Here is an 18708-nt window from a genome sequence, read left to right as displayed (position 1 = left end):
CATGTGTTGATCTATTTTCGAAATGTACATAAATTAACACAAGAAAGCAAAGAGATGAGTGAGAAGTTTATCATGATGGGAAAAAAATGTAATTGGGGAGGACTTTGAGAAAGCATTTGAAAAGGCTGGGACATATTCAATTTGTTTTAAATATCATGGTGAAGTATATCTTGGAGGAGATAAGTCACTAAATAAATAAAAAATCTTTGACTTAAATTTATTTTTATTCCAAATAAAATATTGATTTAATATTTTTAAAAAAATTACTAGTTGGAAACGAAGGAGACGCAACTTAAGGAACCTGAGTTGGTGATAAATTTGAATTGTACAAAAAATGTTTTTTCTCATGATCATTTAGATTTTAGTCTTTAACGAAAGATGAGATTTGAGTGGAGAATAAAGAAAAAATAGAAAATATATTTCAGGACCCTTAATTTATGTTTACGTTGAGCACATTATCATTAATATTCACTTTTTATTATTACGTATTTTTTTTATTGAAATAGGTATTATGAAGAGTTTAGTGGGTTACTAGTAGGAAGCTCCATCAAAATTTTGTATTACCCAAGTAACAACAATGTCTTTCAATGTTTTAACTTCAGCCTGATTGTTACTCACAAACTTGATGTAATTTAACAGCTTTAACTTCAATCTAATTGTTGCTCACAAACTTAAACGTACTTTAACACAAACTTGATGTACATCTTGCTCACAAACTTGAGAAGGGGAAGTAGTTGTATTATCCTAAACCAAAGAATGATGCTCTTAAATTAGAGGTTGTTTATTTTTCAACTAAAGCTGATAAGGAGAATGATGACAATAAAAAGACAAGGAATTTTCAAGAGAAGTATCAACATGATAAATAGAAGCCTAGACTTGAATACATATATTGTTCAAGAATATATTGAAAAAAAATGTGGCTCTTCATCCATTAGAGCCACTTGGGTGTAAAGTTCGCTTCAATTATTTGAACAAAACTTGTAAGCTTCCATTTACGAAATGTGTGTTGATTTGTTTTCAAAACAAACAAAAATCAACACAAGAAAGCAAAAAGATGAGTGAGAAGTTTATCAATGATGGGAAAGAAAAGGGGACTGAAGAGGACATTGAAAAAGCAATTGAAAAGATTAGGACAGACTCATTGTTTATTATAAATGTCATGATGAAGTACATCTCGAAGGAGATAAGTTGTTAAATAAAATTATTTCTTTCACTTAAATTTATTTTCATTCAAATAAAATACTGATTAAATTTTTTTAAGAAAAATTACAGGTTGCAAAATGAAAGGGATAAAACTCGAGGAACTTGAGTTGGTGATAAATATAAATGATCCATGAATTTTTTTTATTTTTTATGATCATTTAGATTGATGAGTTTGGGAGGAAAATAAAGAAAAAATAGAAAATATATTTCAGGACTACCTTGACAGTCAGCATAATGCCCTACAACTTATCTCTATGCTCGAATTTTGTCTTTTAATAGTAATATCAATATGTACTTTCTTTTTAAAGATTTTAAACTTAATAATGTACTATCTTCAAATATTTTTTAGTTTTGGTATTATTTCAAGATATTGTTTCAAATTTTTTGAGTTTTTTTTTAAATAATTTAAATAGTTTATAACATGGTAACAATTTTATTTAAGTTTCTATTTTTAATTTATTGAAATCATTTATTCATACTTATTATAAAATAAGTAAATGGAGAATGGGATGTGGATGAAGAAATCATTCTCCACATAGATATTTCATGTCCCCATCCTACTAAGTTTATTAGGGGATCAAGTGAGGAATGGGTAAGCTTCTCCACTCCCATCCCACTCCATTGCTATCTCTACATGAAACCTTTTTTTCTTTTCTCTTTTTTGAGAAATGCCCATGGAATCTTGGAAGCTTATGTAACGTAGGTTTCCTTTTTCATAATATTATACATCACAGAATACTACAAATTGTAAATGGATTGATCTGAAATCTTGGAATCTTATGTAATGTAGGTTTCTTTTTCATAATATTATGTTAAAGATTACCATAAATTCTAAATGAATTGATAAGACCATCAAAAAATCCTTTTGAATCTGTCACAATGTAATATGTATCATGGACTTTCAATTATAAAAGTTCAACCTGAACTCAGCCCAAAATAAGGAGACAGCATGTTTCCACAACACACAAAAAGACTCGGAACTTAGTGGTATCCACCACTTCAGAGCTACTGATTTACCTCGGTAATTTAAGCTTCATTCTCCAAAAATCTTCTGAAAATTGAAATAGAAGAATATCTAAATAAAATACAGAGAGAGAATGAGAGATAACTAGAAAATTTTTAAAAAAAAATTCGGTGACTGTATGCTTACACTATGATTGATCGGTTTTTAATGTAACTTAAGAATATGTTTAGAGTATGTAGCCGATGCAGTCAAGTCATTGCCTAAGCAGTAGCCCACGCTCTAAATGGTGGGTTGGGATAGATAACCTCTCTATAAACATTGGTGGAGGAGGAAGAAGAACATGTTTCAAGTATTTTTATAGAAAATGATTCTTTTGGCACTCAAAAAAGAAATCTGATTTGAATACTTAACCGATAACACATTCTTGGCTGCGTATTTCATTAGAATATGCCACCAACATGAATGGTGCAAACTATTTTAAGTTTGTGTGAAGGATGGTAACATATGAAGTATTATTCCTTATGCTCTATAGAAAGCACACACAAGAAACCTAGCATAATTGGCATTGTTAAGCAAGAGAATAGGCATGAAGAAGAAGGTTCTACTATTTATTTGAATATATTCTTTCCTCAAGAGCCACTCTTTTTAGGCTCTTTAATTTCACACACAATTCACTTCCTTTTAACTCTTGCATTATTATTAAAAATTCAATTTTTTTTTAAAGATAAGGGGTGGACAAACTTAAATATAATTTTTACCGCCCTTACCATCCCAAAAATTGAACCCAAATTTTAGTAGACTCCAACCAAAGTTGCTCTATATATAATTAGATATTCAAGATGCTTCTGCATGCTATTCATTTTCTCCCTTTCCTTTGTGTTTGAGGTGTCACGCTTCTAGAAAGTGATCTTAGAGTGTTCAAATGATGGATGGGTTATCAAAAGGAAAGAACGCGATTCATATGATTGGTCATTTCACAGAAATGAAGTTCAAATAAAGAAACAGAAAATAAAATCATTTGAGAGACTTTTGTAATTACAGCACTTTTTTGTTAAACACTTCTCTAAAAAGGATTATAATTACTTTTTTATGGGTAAAATTTTTTATTTGATAAAACGCTATAAAATAAAATAACAACATTTTTAAATGGTATAAATCGGAATTAATCATAGAATCCATCACGTTTGGCCCTTTAATTAGAAACAAATTAAGAATTAAAAATGAAAAAAAGAGGCCATCATATTTATTACTCTAGAGATTCTCTCAGTTTGCTGAACAAGAAAACTTTTTAAACAGAAAGTTAAAAAAGCTAGTTGAATTCTGTTTCCTTGAGTTGCAAGTAAAAGTGAAAAAAAAACAAGCAAAACAAAGGGCAATATTTGCTAGCGCTCCGTATAAAAGCCGCTCACCCACGTTGCTCTCCTTGTGTGTCTTAAATTCATAAACCTTACAAAAACCGCCTTCTTTTTGCTTCTCTTTAATTTTCTTATTCAATACAATGAACACGATAATACTGGGAGGAGCGGCAGCTGTAAAGGCAATGGCGGGTGATCATCAAAACAGCCCAAAAACAAAGATTGTATGCACATTGGGACCGGCTTCGAGGTCCGCAGAGATGGCAGAGAAACTTTTGAGGGCTGGTATGAACGTTGCTCGCTTCAACTTCTCTCATGGATCCCATGCTTATCATCAAGAAACCCTTGATAATCTTAGGATTGCCATGAACAACACCGGCATCCTCTGCGCAGTCATGTTGGATACTAAGGCATGTTCAAATCAAAGCCCTAAATTTTTTTTTTTAACTTTTTAAAAAAAAAATCTATAATTTCGTCTTTTTTATATATATATATGCACAATTTTTATTATATGAGGCAGGTTTTGTTGCTCTACAGACCCTGAAAATAAAAAAACATATATATTAACTGTAAATCCCTTGTTGTATTTGGTTTTAGCAAAGCAAGAGACGTTTAACTGTTAAATCAAATAAAGTTAATATTTTTAAAATACTATTTTTGATTGATTAATTAATTTAATAAAACGTGATGCACTCATAAGAAACTTCTGTCTTCACTATCCGATTTGTACATTGTTTAATGATTAATCCCTTAAGGACCTCCAATGCTCTATAAGTTGCTGCTTTACGAAAAAAAAAAGCTAGTCTGAAAGCATATGATTCGCGGTATAAACTTTGATTGTGCTTTTGAACCATCAATGCCAGATTGGAATAGCTTCACAAAAAAGCTAGCCTGAAAAGCATACGATTTGTGTCAATCTGGACTTTAGTTTTCATTTTTTTTTTAACTGAGCTTATGAGGAACCTGACTAATAATGGTTTCTGCACTCGTAAATATTGCAGGGTCCTGAGATTCGAACAGGATTTCTCAAGGATGGGAAGCCCATACAACTTGTGCAGGGTCAAGAGATTACGATATCCACCGACTATAGCCTAAAGGGAGATGAGAAAATGATCAGCATGAGCTACAAAAAGTTGGCTGAAGATTTGAGGCCAGGGAGTGTCATTCTGTGCTCTGATGGCACAATTTCACTAACAGTCTTGGACTGTGCTAAGGAACTGGGTTTGGTCCGTTGTCGTTGCGAGAACTCTGCAGTTCTGGGCGAGAGGAAGAATGTCAATCTACCTGGGGTCATTGTTGATCTCCCAACCTTAACGGAGAAGGATAAAGAGGATATTCTAAATTGGGGTGTCCCTAATAAGATTGACATGATCGCACTGTCTTTTGTTCGCAAAGGTTCAGACCTTGTGGAGGTTCGAAATCTGCTAAGAGTGCATGCAAAAAACATCCTCCTCATGTCAAAGGTTAGTCAACTTTTCATGTTCAGTGTGTTGAATTCATACTTTTTCATATCACCAGAGTAAATATGTGTAGAGCTAGGTACATTACTCTGCTTATTAAAAGATTAGTTGGGTTCTGACAGGTTGAAAATCTAGAAGGGGTTGCTAATTTTGATGATGTTCTTGCAAATTCTGATGCATTTATGGTGGCTCGAGGTGACCTTGGAATGGAAATTCCAATTGAAAAGATTTTCCTTGCTCAGAAAGTAATGATTCATAAGGCCAATATTCAAGGAAAGCCTGTTGTAACTGCTACCCAGATGTTGGAGTCCATGATCAAATCCCCAAGGCCCACTCGAGCTGAAGCAACTGATGTTGCAAATGCAGTTCTTGATGGCACCGACTGTGTGATGCTCAGTGGAGAAACTGCTGCAGGAGCCTACCCTGAAGTTGCAGTTCAAATCATGGCTAGAATTTGCTTGGAGGCTGAGAACTTTATCAATTACGGAGATCTTTTCAAGAAAATAATGGAAACTGCACCAGTGCCAATGAGTCCATTAGAGAGTTTAGCTTCCTCAGCCGTGAGGACAGCAAACTGCATTAAAGCTGCTCTGATATTGGTCCTAACCAGGGGTGGAACCACAGCAAAGATGGTGTCAAAATACAGACCTAGTATGCCAATTTTGTCCGTGATAGTGCCAGAGATCAAAACAGATTCAATTGTGTGGTCATGCAGTGATGAAGCTCCAGCAAGGCATAGCCTTATTTTCCGAGCACTGGTACCTGTTTTGAGCTCAGGGTCTGCAAGAGCTTCTGATGAAGAATCAACAGAGGAAACTATAGAGTTTGCCCTTCAACATGCCAAGGCAAAGGGACTTTGCAGGCCAGGAGACTCTGTTGTGGCATTGCACCGTATGCACGTTGCTTCCGTCCTAAAGATTTTGGCGGTCAATTAATCTTATAGAAAAGAGTAATTTGTGTTAAGTGTACTCAATTTTGCGGCCTCTAATTTCCATTAGTTTCTTTTCAGATGGATTAAGGTTAGAATAACAACACAGTTTTAATAGTCTGACGTTTTCATTTGTAGTGCATGATTCTTTTTTTCAATGAACCCATATTGTTTTGTTGCAACCCCAAAGAGCCCTTAATCATGTTTTTGCATATTCATCTGAGTTGATCCACTATAAATGCGGGGATAATCCAAGTAGAAAATAAAGAAAAAAAGATGATCCTAAATAATAAATACATCAAATGCAGTAAATTATAATGGTTCCTTGGACAACAAGACATCTTTACAGAAGCAAGGTTAAAATATTAAAATAATATTCAATTTGTTTAGACAATTCTTTGCATAGCTGAAAGATCAACTTAGGTAATAGTTTGTTACATATACATGATTTCAAGCCTCATCTATATGAGCGGCTGTTCCTGCTCTGGCCGTGCCTGCCGCTGATGATTCGAAGTTAGAAGTTCCACCTTCCTGAGATCCTGACATAGAAAATAAATCATCAAAAGGCCACGGGATAGGAATCCAATTTCTCCTTCCATTTCCTATGATGTCTTCTCCGTTAGCCAACCTCAAACTATTCCCCACATCCTCATTCCCTGCACTCTCTTCTCTGTTTCCAGGCCCATTTCCTTGAACCTTTAAATTATCAGATGGCAACTGGTATCTGCAAATGGGGCAAGAGCTGTGAAACTCCAGCCATGGCATAAGGCACTCACCATGGAACTTATGTTTATAAGGCATCTGTTTTGCTTCATTTCCCATAACAAATTCCTCCAACCACACTGCACATTGCAAATCCTGATCAATGGCAACCATTGGCAATGCTTTAACAACTTCTTTCTGTGCTGATAGGGATCCATATCTATTAGGATCATTCTCAAGCAAATGCTGCAGCAATAAATCCAAACCAGGTCCTACAAGATACTCATCCAACGAGCTAGCTGCATTGTGACCTTAAATAATTAATGCTTCTTCAATCATGAGATTAACCAAAATCAAACTACCACTCCTCTCCCTAAGAGCTTCAGAATCATCTGGTCGAGAAGCTGTCCCAAAGCAGATATCTTGAAGCATATGTGACAACGGAGCAGAGCTATTTCTTTTTCTCCTCCTTTGTAGCAAGGATTCAAATTCCCTCTCTTGTTCAGCCTCTTCGATTCATGAATTATTACCGCTAGTCTGTTCATGAGCAGTTATGCATGGACGAGAAGGGGCTAAACCAGTCATCATACGAAGTAAAATTTGAACCCATAGAGAGAGTGCACGGTCAGATCCTACATGAATTCCATTGTTGATGGAGTCTTCAGTGATGCTGCTGCTCATTTGTTCCACAAATCCAGTCTCACAAAATGGAAATTTGGATCCCATCTTCCATTCTAAGATTCACCATTTGAGAGCAAATGTAACATCAATAAGTACTCACCACTGCATCTCCCATCTCTCTTGTCTACGCAACAATCTAGTCAATATTCAAGCACAAAACAATTAACATTCAGATAAAAGAAAAGAAACAAACCAACTATAAAGCAAGAGAGGTTAATGACGTTGACTATAATGATCATACAAAACTAGCATCTAAACAATGTCATCGTGATGCATACATTCATTTCAACAAAGATTTTTAAGCAAAACAAACTTAAACATATGATCAAAGTTTAAATTTGCAAACAATATATGAACAAACAGAGAAAAATAAAGTCAGAACATATACATGTATATATAGGACGTGGATTGTGATGTTGTATTGTATTTGTAGAAGATAAATAAACCAAGTAATGAAGTTTAACGAAACAAGAAGGGGAAATAGAATGGTATTCTCTAGCTCTATAATTGATGAAGACTTTTTTGCTTGAGTGGCTTTATTACCAATCATTTTTACTTTATCATAAGTAAATCTAATCATTGTCAACTTGTTGGATATTTTAAGAATAGGGAATTTCGCTTGCTTTTCTTGTAAGTGTCATTGGTTGGTGGGAATTTGTTTTCTTTTGAAGAAAACTCAACACCTGTAATTTATTTATGAAATATTACACATTAACGTTGATAGTCAAATACCGAAGAAAAGAAATTATAAAATAGCAAATAAACAAAAGGGTGATAGAGCGCTCATTGTAACTCCGGCCTTGTATATCATTGTGTTTGTTTGGTCAAATTTTTCAGTCTAAGAATCATTTGTTTCCTCTTAGTCTAATTAACATACAGCTATGCATTGTAGTGCTTTTGAAATAACATAACTCATGCACTTCTGAAATGCATCTGAATGCAGGAATTATTGTGAAGTTTTTATTTTGCACCTCCTAAGCTTGATGTATTTGCTGTAGATGGGATTTTATTTTTGTCATTCTAAATTTGGGCATTAGTTTGCACATTCCTACATAGAAACCAAATACAGACTATCAAGAAATAACAAACCATGAATCAATCAACGTAACTATATATATAAATGTTCCAGTTCAGGATCCTAAATTTATTAAAGTCCGGAAATGCTATTAAGTTGTTTGGTTTAATAGTAGAATGACATAACGCTATTACTCAATAGCTTTACTAGACTTTAAAAAATGTCCTGGATCTTGAATCAAATCAGATATATATATAAAATAAGCAAAATTCCTTAAACCAAACACAATATTACATTTTAGCAAATACACATCAAGAGTAACGACAGGAAGTTTATTACAATAAACGACTAGTTGAATTTTGATCTCACTGAAGTTCAAAGAGGATGACGAGACATTAGAGACACCATTTTCAGCTATCTCTGTTAATATTTGATGAGCAAATAATAATCTATCTATGAGACACCGTTTTATTTTCTTTTCAAGAAAACTCAACACCTCTAGTTCATTTATGAAATATTGCAAATTAATCCTTTAAGACTGTTGATTATGAAATGATTGAATCCAAAATGAGAAAAAAAATAAGGGAAAAAAAGCGATTACATAAGTAAGCTAGTAAATGATACTTGAATTGATGAACATGATTTTAAGCAATTAAGCTATTTTAACTTAACATCATTAAATCATTAACTAATAATTTGAATTTTAATATTTATTATTAAATTGTATAAGATTAATGACTTAAAATTAAAAAAAAAATTAAGTAAAAAGTATAACAAATTATACTCTATATTGTGTCTTGATTCCTTGGGAAATACACAAGAATCTACCAAGCTACAAGATAAAGATTAAATTACAGATTTTATTTATAAAAAAATCCCTTCTGCTTTGCCCACAATTTTTTTTTTATGGCATGACTTTTCACTTCAAGAGAAGAGTGATATTCCAAAGAATTAAAATAAAGAACTGTTGAATTGAAAATCAGAAGTTTTTAGTGAGAGTATTCTGATTCCCATAGTCAAACCCCCAAGTCATGCCAGTAAGACATATTTCTTTGAGACAGATTATATCATAAGGCATAAGAGTGGATATAAAATGGCTCTAAGAAATAGTTAACTATCACTTACATTGCTACCAATAGAATTGCTCCAAGAATGAAAGAAAGCTGGTAACAAGCCATGGTCACATACTTTAAAAGAACATCAATTCAGGGGATCTAACAACACTGAATCAAGAATACTAGTTAGAAATAGTGGCTGCACCTTCACAATTTTGAATATGTCTGAACCCCTAGAACCACTCCCACGTTTGGCCATTCTCCCACTTGCTTTTCCATTTTCTTTACTTCCACCCATTTTCTGCTATGAGAAATTATCTTGCAGCTTCACAAAATTATCCTCTCTAAACTGCTCTTTCTTATCAACAAGAAGATAAAACCCACTCCCACCCACTGGGAAAACATAGTGCTGTAAAGGTGTCGGTCGAAAATCTGTGTACACCACATGACAAGGCTGATTGTGGAAATGACAAATCCACTCAGCAAACTGCATTGCATTGGACATTGTCGCAGAAAGAAAAACCATCGTAATAGCGGGCGGTAAAAGTATTATACTCTCCTGCCAAACAACCCCTCTTTCTCTATCTTTCATGTAATGAATTTCATCAAAAATAACCCAAGCAACTTCCTTCAAGACCTCCGACCCTCAATAAAGCATTCCTCGTAGAATTTCTGTTGTCATCACCAAACAACTAGCATTGGGTGAGAGAGTAACATCACCAGTCATCAATCCAACATCTTTAAACTCTTTATGTAACTCCCTGTACTTCTGGTTACTCAAAGCTTTCAAAGATGAAGTGTATATAACCCTCTGCTTATCTCTGAAAGCCATTGCTATCGCATACTCGGCAACGGCAGTTTTACCTGCCAATGTATGAGCTGAGACAAGAACCGACTCATTTCTCTCCAAGCATGCAACTGACACTCGCTGAAATGGGTCGAGCTGCAGGTTTTTGCCATCTCACCATTATAAACCGGATTAGTAAGTGTCCCATGAGTCGTTTCATCTGTAGTCAATGTATAGCAGCTGGGTACTGCAACCTCATGTACACATGAGCGTGTCGGATTTCGTTGCTTCTTGGTCGATTCTTCCTTAGGGGTTCCCCTGACATGTGAATCTGCTTTAGGTGCTTTCCTTTTCCCTGGCGTCTGGGATTCTTCCATTTCAAGTGTTTAATCTTCTATCATTCCCAACCTCAATCAGGTTTAGGTTACTTCAACACAGCCTTCAAAATTATGACTTCCCCTCCTTTCAGCTAAAACACTGCTAGCATACACAATAAAAATAGGAAACAAAAGTCAGCTCTAAATAGCCACATTATCATCAATACTAATTTTGTTAAAATAATATTTTGAAACAAAAATTACTCATTTTAATTTTAATAACACAAACACTTTCAAGAGCCAACAGTCTTAGTCAATAGCTAATTACTACTAAATAAAGTATTAACAGTCAATTAACATTAATAAAATGTTATAAAACACTAAATAATAGTGAAAAGCAGCCGATGGAGACCTGACTCAGCAGTGTGCAAGCGTGCGATTCTCTTAAATGTTTCGGCGAGGCTCCGGTAAGCCAAGCGACGAGATTCTGGCAGAAAGGCTACAGCTTGAATTGAGAAAGGTAACTAGTTAGGGTTTCTTTGTTGCAATGCGCGAATTCCAAAAATCCCTAATTCCAGAATATTAATGATCCTTACTGAAAACTAGGGATAATTTTGAAAATTAGATTTATTTAATTGAGGAGAGAAGGATGCTAAGATATATAGAGGAATAGAGAGTTGTGATATTTAGTATAACACTTTTCCCACCCCCTATGATATCCTTAAAACCCCATTTTTTGAATCGTAATTTTATTATTTGAGTAAATTATATAAAAGGATAAATATGAAGTCAATTAATTAAAAATATATTTAGAACCTTTCTTTAAATCATATAATGGTGATTATAGTAGATTTAATTAAAATTTTAAGGTAGCTTTTTATCTTTTTTATATAATTTTTAATAAGGGAATAACCATATATTTAAGAGTAAAGTTCTATAGAGTTTTAAAGGGTTAGCTCAGATAACCTCTTCAATTTAACTTGTCAACTAAATTTTTAATTATTTCAATTGCATACGGGATATTTGACCCATGTTGAAAAAGGTGGTTAAAAAATCAAAAAAAAAATTATTTGACCCGTTTGATTGAAACTTTGTATCAATTTATAAAATTTAGAATAATTCAAAAAATAAATAGGTTAAGTGAAATTGATGGCTGCTGAAACAAATAAATAAGAATACCCATTTCATTGTAAATATAGGACAATACAAAAATATAAAAAGGGCTAACTAATATTATTAATCATGAATAGTAGCTCTCAAATTCGAGTCTCGGTACATAGAAACGGCATACAAAGGCTTATAAACAACAATGAGGATCAAGAGCACGAAAATCCAGTGAATTGAGAAAAAAAATTGAAGGTCATGAGAGAACAGCAGGACCAATCGGTTGAGTCTATACGATTTGTCTCACTTGTGTTTTAAACTTTCAAATACCACATAGCAAATAACCAATATGGTAAATAACTTTATATGTGCAATTAACACCTTTTATTTTTTAAATATTTACGAGGCTGAAGGATAAGCTTTTTTTTTTTTTTTTGAAAAGAAAGTATACCTTTCAATATATTAATTGGAGAGAAAAAACATGATGTCTGTTGGAAGTTCATCCAACCAAATTACAGTTTCGTTTCTTTGTAGGGCTAACTTAGCCAAAGCATGAGCTATACCATTACAAGTTCTAAGGACATGCTGAGTTTTGAAATTCTGAAAAGTCTTCTGCTTTTCCAGAATTTCAGAAATCACCCAAAAAATTTCAGACATATTACTTGACTTCTTGTTAACTAACTCAACAACTTCTAATGAGTCAGATTCAACAACTCCATTAGTAACTCCAATGCTTGATGCAACCTGCAAACCCCACTCCATGGCTGAAGGATAAGCTTATAAGCGCATTTAACCACGTAACTTTCGGTAAGTTCAAGAACTGTTAAAAAAAATGAAAATAAAAGTAAAAATTAGATCAATTCCAGAAACAAAAAGCAGAGAAAACAAAAACAATATTTTTATTATCTAAATGCAATGTCGATCTTGAAACTCGGTGGGTTATTCTTGTGCCTCCACCAAGCGATCAGAAGCAGCCCGTTCCCGGAGAGGAAGGACTGATAAGTCCCTGGGATTAGGTGACAATTCCACCAAAGCGACTTGATGGGCGAAGCCAGTGAGAGGAAACTCGCTATCCAAAAGCGGCCACAGATCTCATTAATTAATATGTTTTAAAAAACGAACAGTTTGTATGAGCTGTGACTAAATTTATTTTAAGAAATCGGTATTAACATTTTCAATTTCAGCTCCTACAATACTTTTCTTGTAAAACATTATTTATACCATTTTCCGCTCTGAATTCAATGCTTTAGATCAGTTGATTTTTCTAAGCCTGAAAAGTCCAAGAATTTGAGTTTGTTTTCATCAGGAGTTTGTGAGAGTTTTGAGCAAATGAAAAAAGAATTGAGAAAGCCGAAACTACTTGTTTATTTTTTAATTAATTTGGTAGAACCAAGTAAATTTATCACTTGCGATACAAGGTGAAAATATAAACACCCATCATATAAATGTATTTTTTTTAGTGCTTTTAAGTTTTTTTTATTCAATTAAACAACATTTAAGAAATATTTGAGGTCTTCATTTTTTTTTTAATTATGCTGAAAATCAAAATCAAATACACTTTAGTTCAAAGGGTAAAGTGTTAAGAAAAATCTTAAAAATTGAATTTTGCTTTCAAGGTTAAATAATTTTATAAGGAATTGAGACATTATATATTTGTAAAGGTTGAGGTTATTTCAACTTAAATTTTTTTTCTTTAAGTCATCAATCTTGCGTAATTCGATGGTAAATATTAAAATTTAGAGTCATATTTAATGATTTTATCCATCCTAAGATTACATATAATTAATAACAAAAATTTTGTGTCAAAATTATAAGAATTTTTTTTTTCTAAGTTGAAATAGCTTAACCATAGACAATTGCTTGAAATTATATTGATCAGCTTCAAGCATTTTTATAATCTTATATAGTCACATTATTTTCCTTATCTTTTTCTCATTTCTTGGATTATATAATCAACAGTCTTAATGGATTAATGTGCAATATTTCCTCAATAAATTAGAGGTGTTGAGTTTTCTTCAAAGAAAACAAATTTCCACCAACCAATGACCATACGCTCTTACAAGAAAAGCAAACAAAAGACCCTATATTTAAAATATCAACAAGTTGACATTGATTAGATTTAGTTACAATCAAGTACAAATGATTGGTAATAAAGCCACTCAATCAAAAAAGTCTTCATAAATTCTAGAGCTAGAGGACACCATTCTATTTCCATATTATTTCGTTCTTTCTTTAAACTTCATTACCTGCATTATTTATCTTCTACAAATACAACACAACATCAAAACCCATATCCTATATCCATAAAAGGTACCAAAAAAAAAAAAAAACCACTACTCTTTCTTCATCTGTCTCTTTGTCTTGCAAATTGTATTAATTTAGTGTCAGCATATCTATTATATAAACCTTGATCATATGTCTAAGTTTGTGTCTAGCTTAAAATTTTTTGTTGAAATGATGTATGCATCATTGACATTTTTTAGATGTAAGTTTTGTACGGTCATCCTCGTTTTGTGTTCACCAGTTTGTGGAACAAATGAGCAGTTTGTTTGTGTTCGCCAATTCGTGGAATAAATTTCCCAAATAGACCCTAATTCTGTAAGCATCAAGACATGATTAGTCTACTAATTAATTTAGATTAAGAAATATACAAATTTCTGGCTTCTCCATAAAAAAAAAAAAGAACAAATTAACAAGCTTTTTCATCAGTTTGTTTCTTTTTATCTGAATGTTTCTTGTTTTGTCTTCGAATTTTGACTAGATCGTCGCGTAGATAAGAGAGATGGGAGATGCAATGGTGGGTTATTGGTGTTACATTTGCTCTCAAATGGTGAATCCAAGAATGGAAGCCGGGATCAAATGTCCATTTTGTGAGAGTGGAATTGTGGAACAAATGAGCAGCAGCATTGCTGGTGACTCCATCAACGATGGAATTCATGTAAGATCAGACCGTGCACTTTCTCTATGGGCTTCAATTTTACTTCGTATGATGACTGGTTTAAGCCCTTCTCGTCCACGCATAGCAGCTCATGAACACTTTAACAATGCCAACCCACGAGTCGAAGAGGCTGAACAAGAGAGGGAATTTGAGTCTTTGCTAACAAGGAGAATGAGAAGAAATAGCTCTGCTTCATTGTCACGTATGCTTCAAGATATCCGTTTTGGGATAACTTCTCGATCAGATGGTCCTGAAGCTCTTAGGGAGAGAAGTGGTAGTTTGATTTTGGTTAATCCTATGAATGAAGAGGCATTAATTATTCAAGATCACAATACAACTAGCTCACTAGGGGAGTATCTGGTAGGACCTGGTTTGGACTTATTGTTGCAGCATTTGCTCGAGAATGATCCTAATAGATATGGATGCCCTGCGGCAAACAAAGCAGTTCTTAAAGCTTTGCCAACTGTTACCATTGATAAGAATTTGCAATGTGCAGTGTGTTTGGAGGAATTTGAGATAGGAAATGAAGCAAAGGAGATGCCATGTAAACATAAGTTCCATGGCGAGTGCATTATGCCATGGCTAGAAGTTCGTAGCTCCTGCCCCGTTTGCAGATTCCAGGTGCCGTCTGATGACTTCAAGATTCAAGGAAATGGGTCAGGAAATAGAGACGAGAGCCTAGGGAATGAGGATGCGCAGAACAATTTGAGGTTGGGAAATGGAGAAGATAGAGTAGGAAATGGGAGGAGATATTGGATTCCTATCCCATGGCCTTTTGACAGTTTATTTTCTATGTCAGGATCTCAAGAAGGTGGAACTTCTAATTCAGAATCATCATCCGTAGGCACGGCTGCTCATATAGATGAAACTTGAAGATATGTTTATGCTAAAAATTATAACAGATAATTAAATCCTTTGTTGTTGATCGCGGGAAACTGGTTTGTTTTCTCAAACAAGGAGGACAATTTTTACGACGTGCCGCTATTGGATCATTGGTTGCACGTTCAACATTGTTGCTGCCATTACTTACTTTACCAGTAATAGTTTTTTTCTATATTTTCACAACAAATTTATTTGGGCAGATCATTTATTACTTTTTCAATCAAATCTAATACAAAGTTTTAACTTCTTTTATCATCAGCTGCTACGTCTGCAACTTATAGAGGATTTTAATTATTATAGGTCACAACTTATAACAGAGAGTTGTGATATTTAGGGTAACACTTTTCCCACCCCGTATGATATCCTTAAAACCCCATTTTTTGAATCATAATTTTATTATTTGAGTAAATTATATAAAGGGACAAATATGAAGTCAATTAATCTAAAAATATTTAGAACGTTTCTTTAAATCATATCCTTTCTTTAAATCATATAATGGTGATTATAGTAGATTTAATTAAAATTTTAAGGTAACTTTTTATTCTTTTTATATAATTTTCAATAAGGAAATAATCGTATATTTAAAAGTAAAATTCTATAGAGTTTTAAAGGGTTAACTCGGATAACCTCTTCAATTTAACTTGTCAACCAAATTTTCAATTATTTTAATTGCATACAGGATATTCGACCCATGTCGAAAAAGGTGGTTAACAAATCAAAAAATTTTATTTGACCCGTATGATTGAAACTTTGTATCAGTTTATAAAATTTAGAATAATTTAGAAAATAAATAGGTTAAGTGAAATTGACGGCTGCTGAAACAAATAAATAAAAATATCCCTTTCATTGTAAATATAGGATAATACAAAAAGTATAAACAGGGCTAACTAATATTATTAATCATGAATAATAGCTCTCAAATTCAAGTCTCGGGCTTATAAACAATAATGAGGATCAAGAGCACGAAACTGCATTGAAGGTCATGAGCGAACAGTAGGACCAATCGGTTGAGTCTATACGATTTGTCTCACTTGTGTTTTAAGCTTTCAAATAGCACATCGCAAATAACTTGATCTGTGCAATTAACACCTTTTATTTTTGAATATTTACGAGGCTGAAGGATAAGCACGTTTGACCATGTAATTTTCGGTAAGTTCAAGAACTGTTAAAAAAATGAAAATAAAAGTAAAAATTAGATCAATTCCAGAAACAAAAAACAGAGAAAACAGAAACAAACAATATTTTTATTATCTAAATGTAATCTTGATCTTGAAACTCGGTGGGTTATTCTTGTGCGTCCACCACGCGATCAGAAGCAGCCCGTTCCCGGAGAGGAAGGACTGATAAGTCCCTGGGATTAGGTGACAATTCCACCAAAGCGACTTGATGGGCGAAGCCATTGAGAGGAGGCTCGCTATCGAAAACCGGGCACAGATCTCGAATGGCTTTAAAAAGTTGATCTCTGGAATTAAAAAGGGTGATTTTGGCAAATTGCTCCCAACGTTCTGGGGGCATGCAATCCTGGGAAATTTGAAGCTGATGACCGGGATCTTCCATTCTGAGAGCATCATGGAAGTTGCCATGGCATCGCAAAATGTGCATCAACGAGGAGACCGGACCTAGTTTCAGAAAGTTTCGTGGTTCTGTTACAGGGTGATTTAATTCCACTGCATTCAGTCCAACTGGAAACCGCTCCTGGATTGTGATGTATCGACGGAGGACATTCTCCAGTATGGAAAGTGCTGATGAACATGTTTGTGCCTCGGCATGTGCGACCCCGATAGTCAACCTGGGTTCCACAGGTCCTAAGATGTCCTTACTCCTAAGTATGTTCAAGATCCTGGCGTTCAAGGCTTCATCAAATCGCAGTTCGATTGCGTAGGTGGCCGTGGTTTCGGTTTCTGATGGCATCTTGTTTTTGTACTTTCGGGAGAACTCTGAATAGTTGAGATCTCTGTGGTGGCTGTGTGAAGGGTTGAAAATGTCCGTGATTCGTTTGATCGTTTTATATATAATAAACGCTTACGCTTTATCCTAAATCTAAACGGATTCGAAAATTCCGTTTTGGGTAAATGGGACTAACCCCATCTGGGTAGGATTTACCGAATCCGTCTAGATTTAGGGTTCTGAAAAACCCAGAACAGGAAATTATCAAAATAAAACCTTTCAACCCCATCCTTGCTCCTTAAGAATGATATTTTTGCTCACAAACTCACTCATAAACTCCCGTGCGGGTTTGGAAAAGAGAGAAACATATGGTATCCAGTATCCACTCACCGACACAATTTTTTTAATTTTAAAAATTAAAACATGACAATATAGATATTTGTTAATTAATTGAATAATATATTTTTACGCTTTAGCACTGCTGTAGCGATGCTTGGTCAAAATGAATTTTTTTTTTAATGAAAATCTGAAAATATATTAAACTAAAAAAGACTAGAGTTTCAAAAGGATCACATACAAGAAGTTATAAAATGAAATTTGTAATAGTCCAAGCATTCTCAAATAACTTTTTCTTATCAGAAGATATGGGAGTGCCTAAAAATCATAATTTTAATTAACCTACAACTATTATGTTGTGTTTACTTGCTGGAGTGGGAGTGAGGAGTGTGGATTCATCCCACTCCAGCGTTTACTTACTTAAAATGGAGAGGAATTGGGAGTCCTACTCCGTGGGCCCCACCCATTTTTAGAGTAGGGAGTGGGAGTGGGACTCCCATTGGGGGAGGTGGGAGTGGGAATCCACTCCCACCTCTCCCATTTCTACTTTTTTTTTATTTTATATTTTATAATTAATAAAATAAAATAAAAAATATTATATTTATTTAAATAATAATATTATATTTAACTAAATAATAATTTACATTGATTTTAAGTTAAAATTATTTTTAAATAATATTATTATATTAATAGAGAATTAATAAATATAATATTATTATATATTTTTTTAAAAATAATAGTACTATATTTATTTAATAATAATAATAAATACTTTATTCTAAGAAAATATTAATTTTGTACTAAATAATATTATATTATTATTTTATATAATAATAAATTTAATATAATTATATTAAATAAAATACAATAAAATAACATTTCATTTTATATTAAAATTACAATTAATAATTTATTGTTCATAATTAAGAATATTAATAATTATAACAAATTTATAAATATAATAAAATAAATATTATTCATTAAATATATTTTTTATTAGTTTTGTAATTAAAAATTATAATTCTTTAAATAAGGATAAAATTGTAATTTGAAACTATTTACTCCCAATTCAAGACAAAATAAACACATAAATT

General features: G+C 33.2%; 3 protein-coding genes and 1 long non-coding RNA gene across 4 annotated transcripts; 2 read left to right on the top strand and 2 right to left on the bottom strand.

Moving 5' to 3' along the window:
* Positions 1-3586: 3586 nt before the first annotated feature.
* LOC102609200 (pyruvate kinase, cytosolic isozyme-like) lies at positions 3587-6109 on the top strand. Its single transcript, XM_006479006.4, has 3 exons — positions 3587-3932; positions 4524-4985; positions 5105-6109. The coding sequence occupies exons 1-3, from the start codon at positions 3666-3668 to the stop codon at positions 5915-5917; spliced, it is 1542 nt and encodes a 513-aa protein (XP_006479069.2). The 5' UTR covers positions 3587-3665; the 3' UTR covers positions 5918-6109.
* A 78-nt stretch (positions 6110-6187) lies between these two features.
* On the bottom strand, positions 6188-11155 carry LOC127901101 (uncharacterized). Its single transcript, XR_008053183.1, has 3 exons — positions 10880-11155; positions 9569-10627; positions 6188-7429 (listed from the first exon to the last, which is right to left on the bottom strand). It is a non-coding gene; the product is annotated as an uncharacterized LOC127901101 (long non-coding RNA).
* Positions 11156-14353: 3198 nt separating this feature from the next.
* Positions 14354-15382, top strand: LOC102629861 (E3 ubiquitin-protein ligase SIRP1). Its single transcript, XM_025098662.2, has one exon. It carries the CDS (start codon positions 14354-14356, stop codon positions 15380-15382), a length of 1029 nt encoding a protein of 342 aa, XP_024954430.2.
* Positions 15383-16675: 1293 nt separating this feature from the next.
* Positions 16676-17302, bottom strand: LOC107177185 (uncharacterized). The gene has a single exon (XM_015530613.2). It carries the CDS (start codon positions 17300-17302, stop codon positions 16676-16678), a length of 627 nt encoding a protein of 208 aa, XP_015386099.2.
* Between the last annotated feature and the right edge of the window lie 1406 nt (positions 17303-18708).

The sequence above is a fragment of the Citrus sinensis genome, chromosome 3 (genome assembly GCF_022201045.2).
Source record: "Citrus sinensis cultivar Valencia sweet orange chromosome 3, DVS_A1.0, whole genome shotgun sequence".
Taxonomy (NCBI): domain Eukaryota; kingdom Viridiplantae; phylum Streptophyta; class Magnoliopsida; order Sapindales; family Rutaceae; genus Citrus; species Citrus sinensis.
The sequence above is the reverse complement of the archived record's forward strand: the minus strand, read 5'-3'. Positions and strand labels throughout refer to the sequence as shown.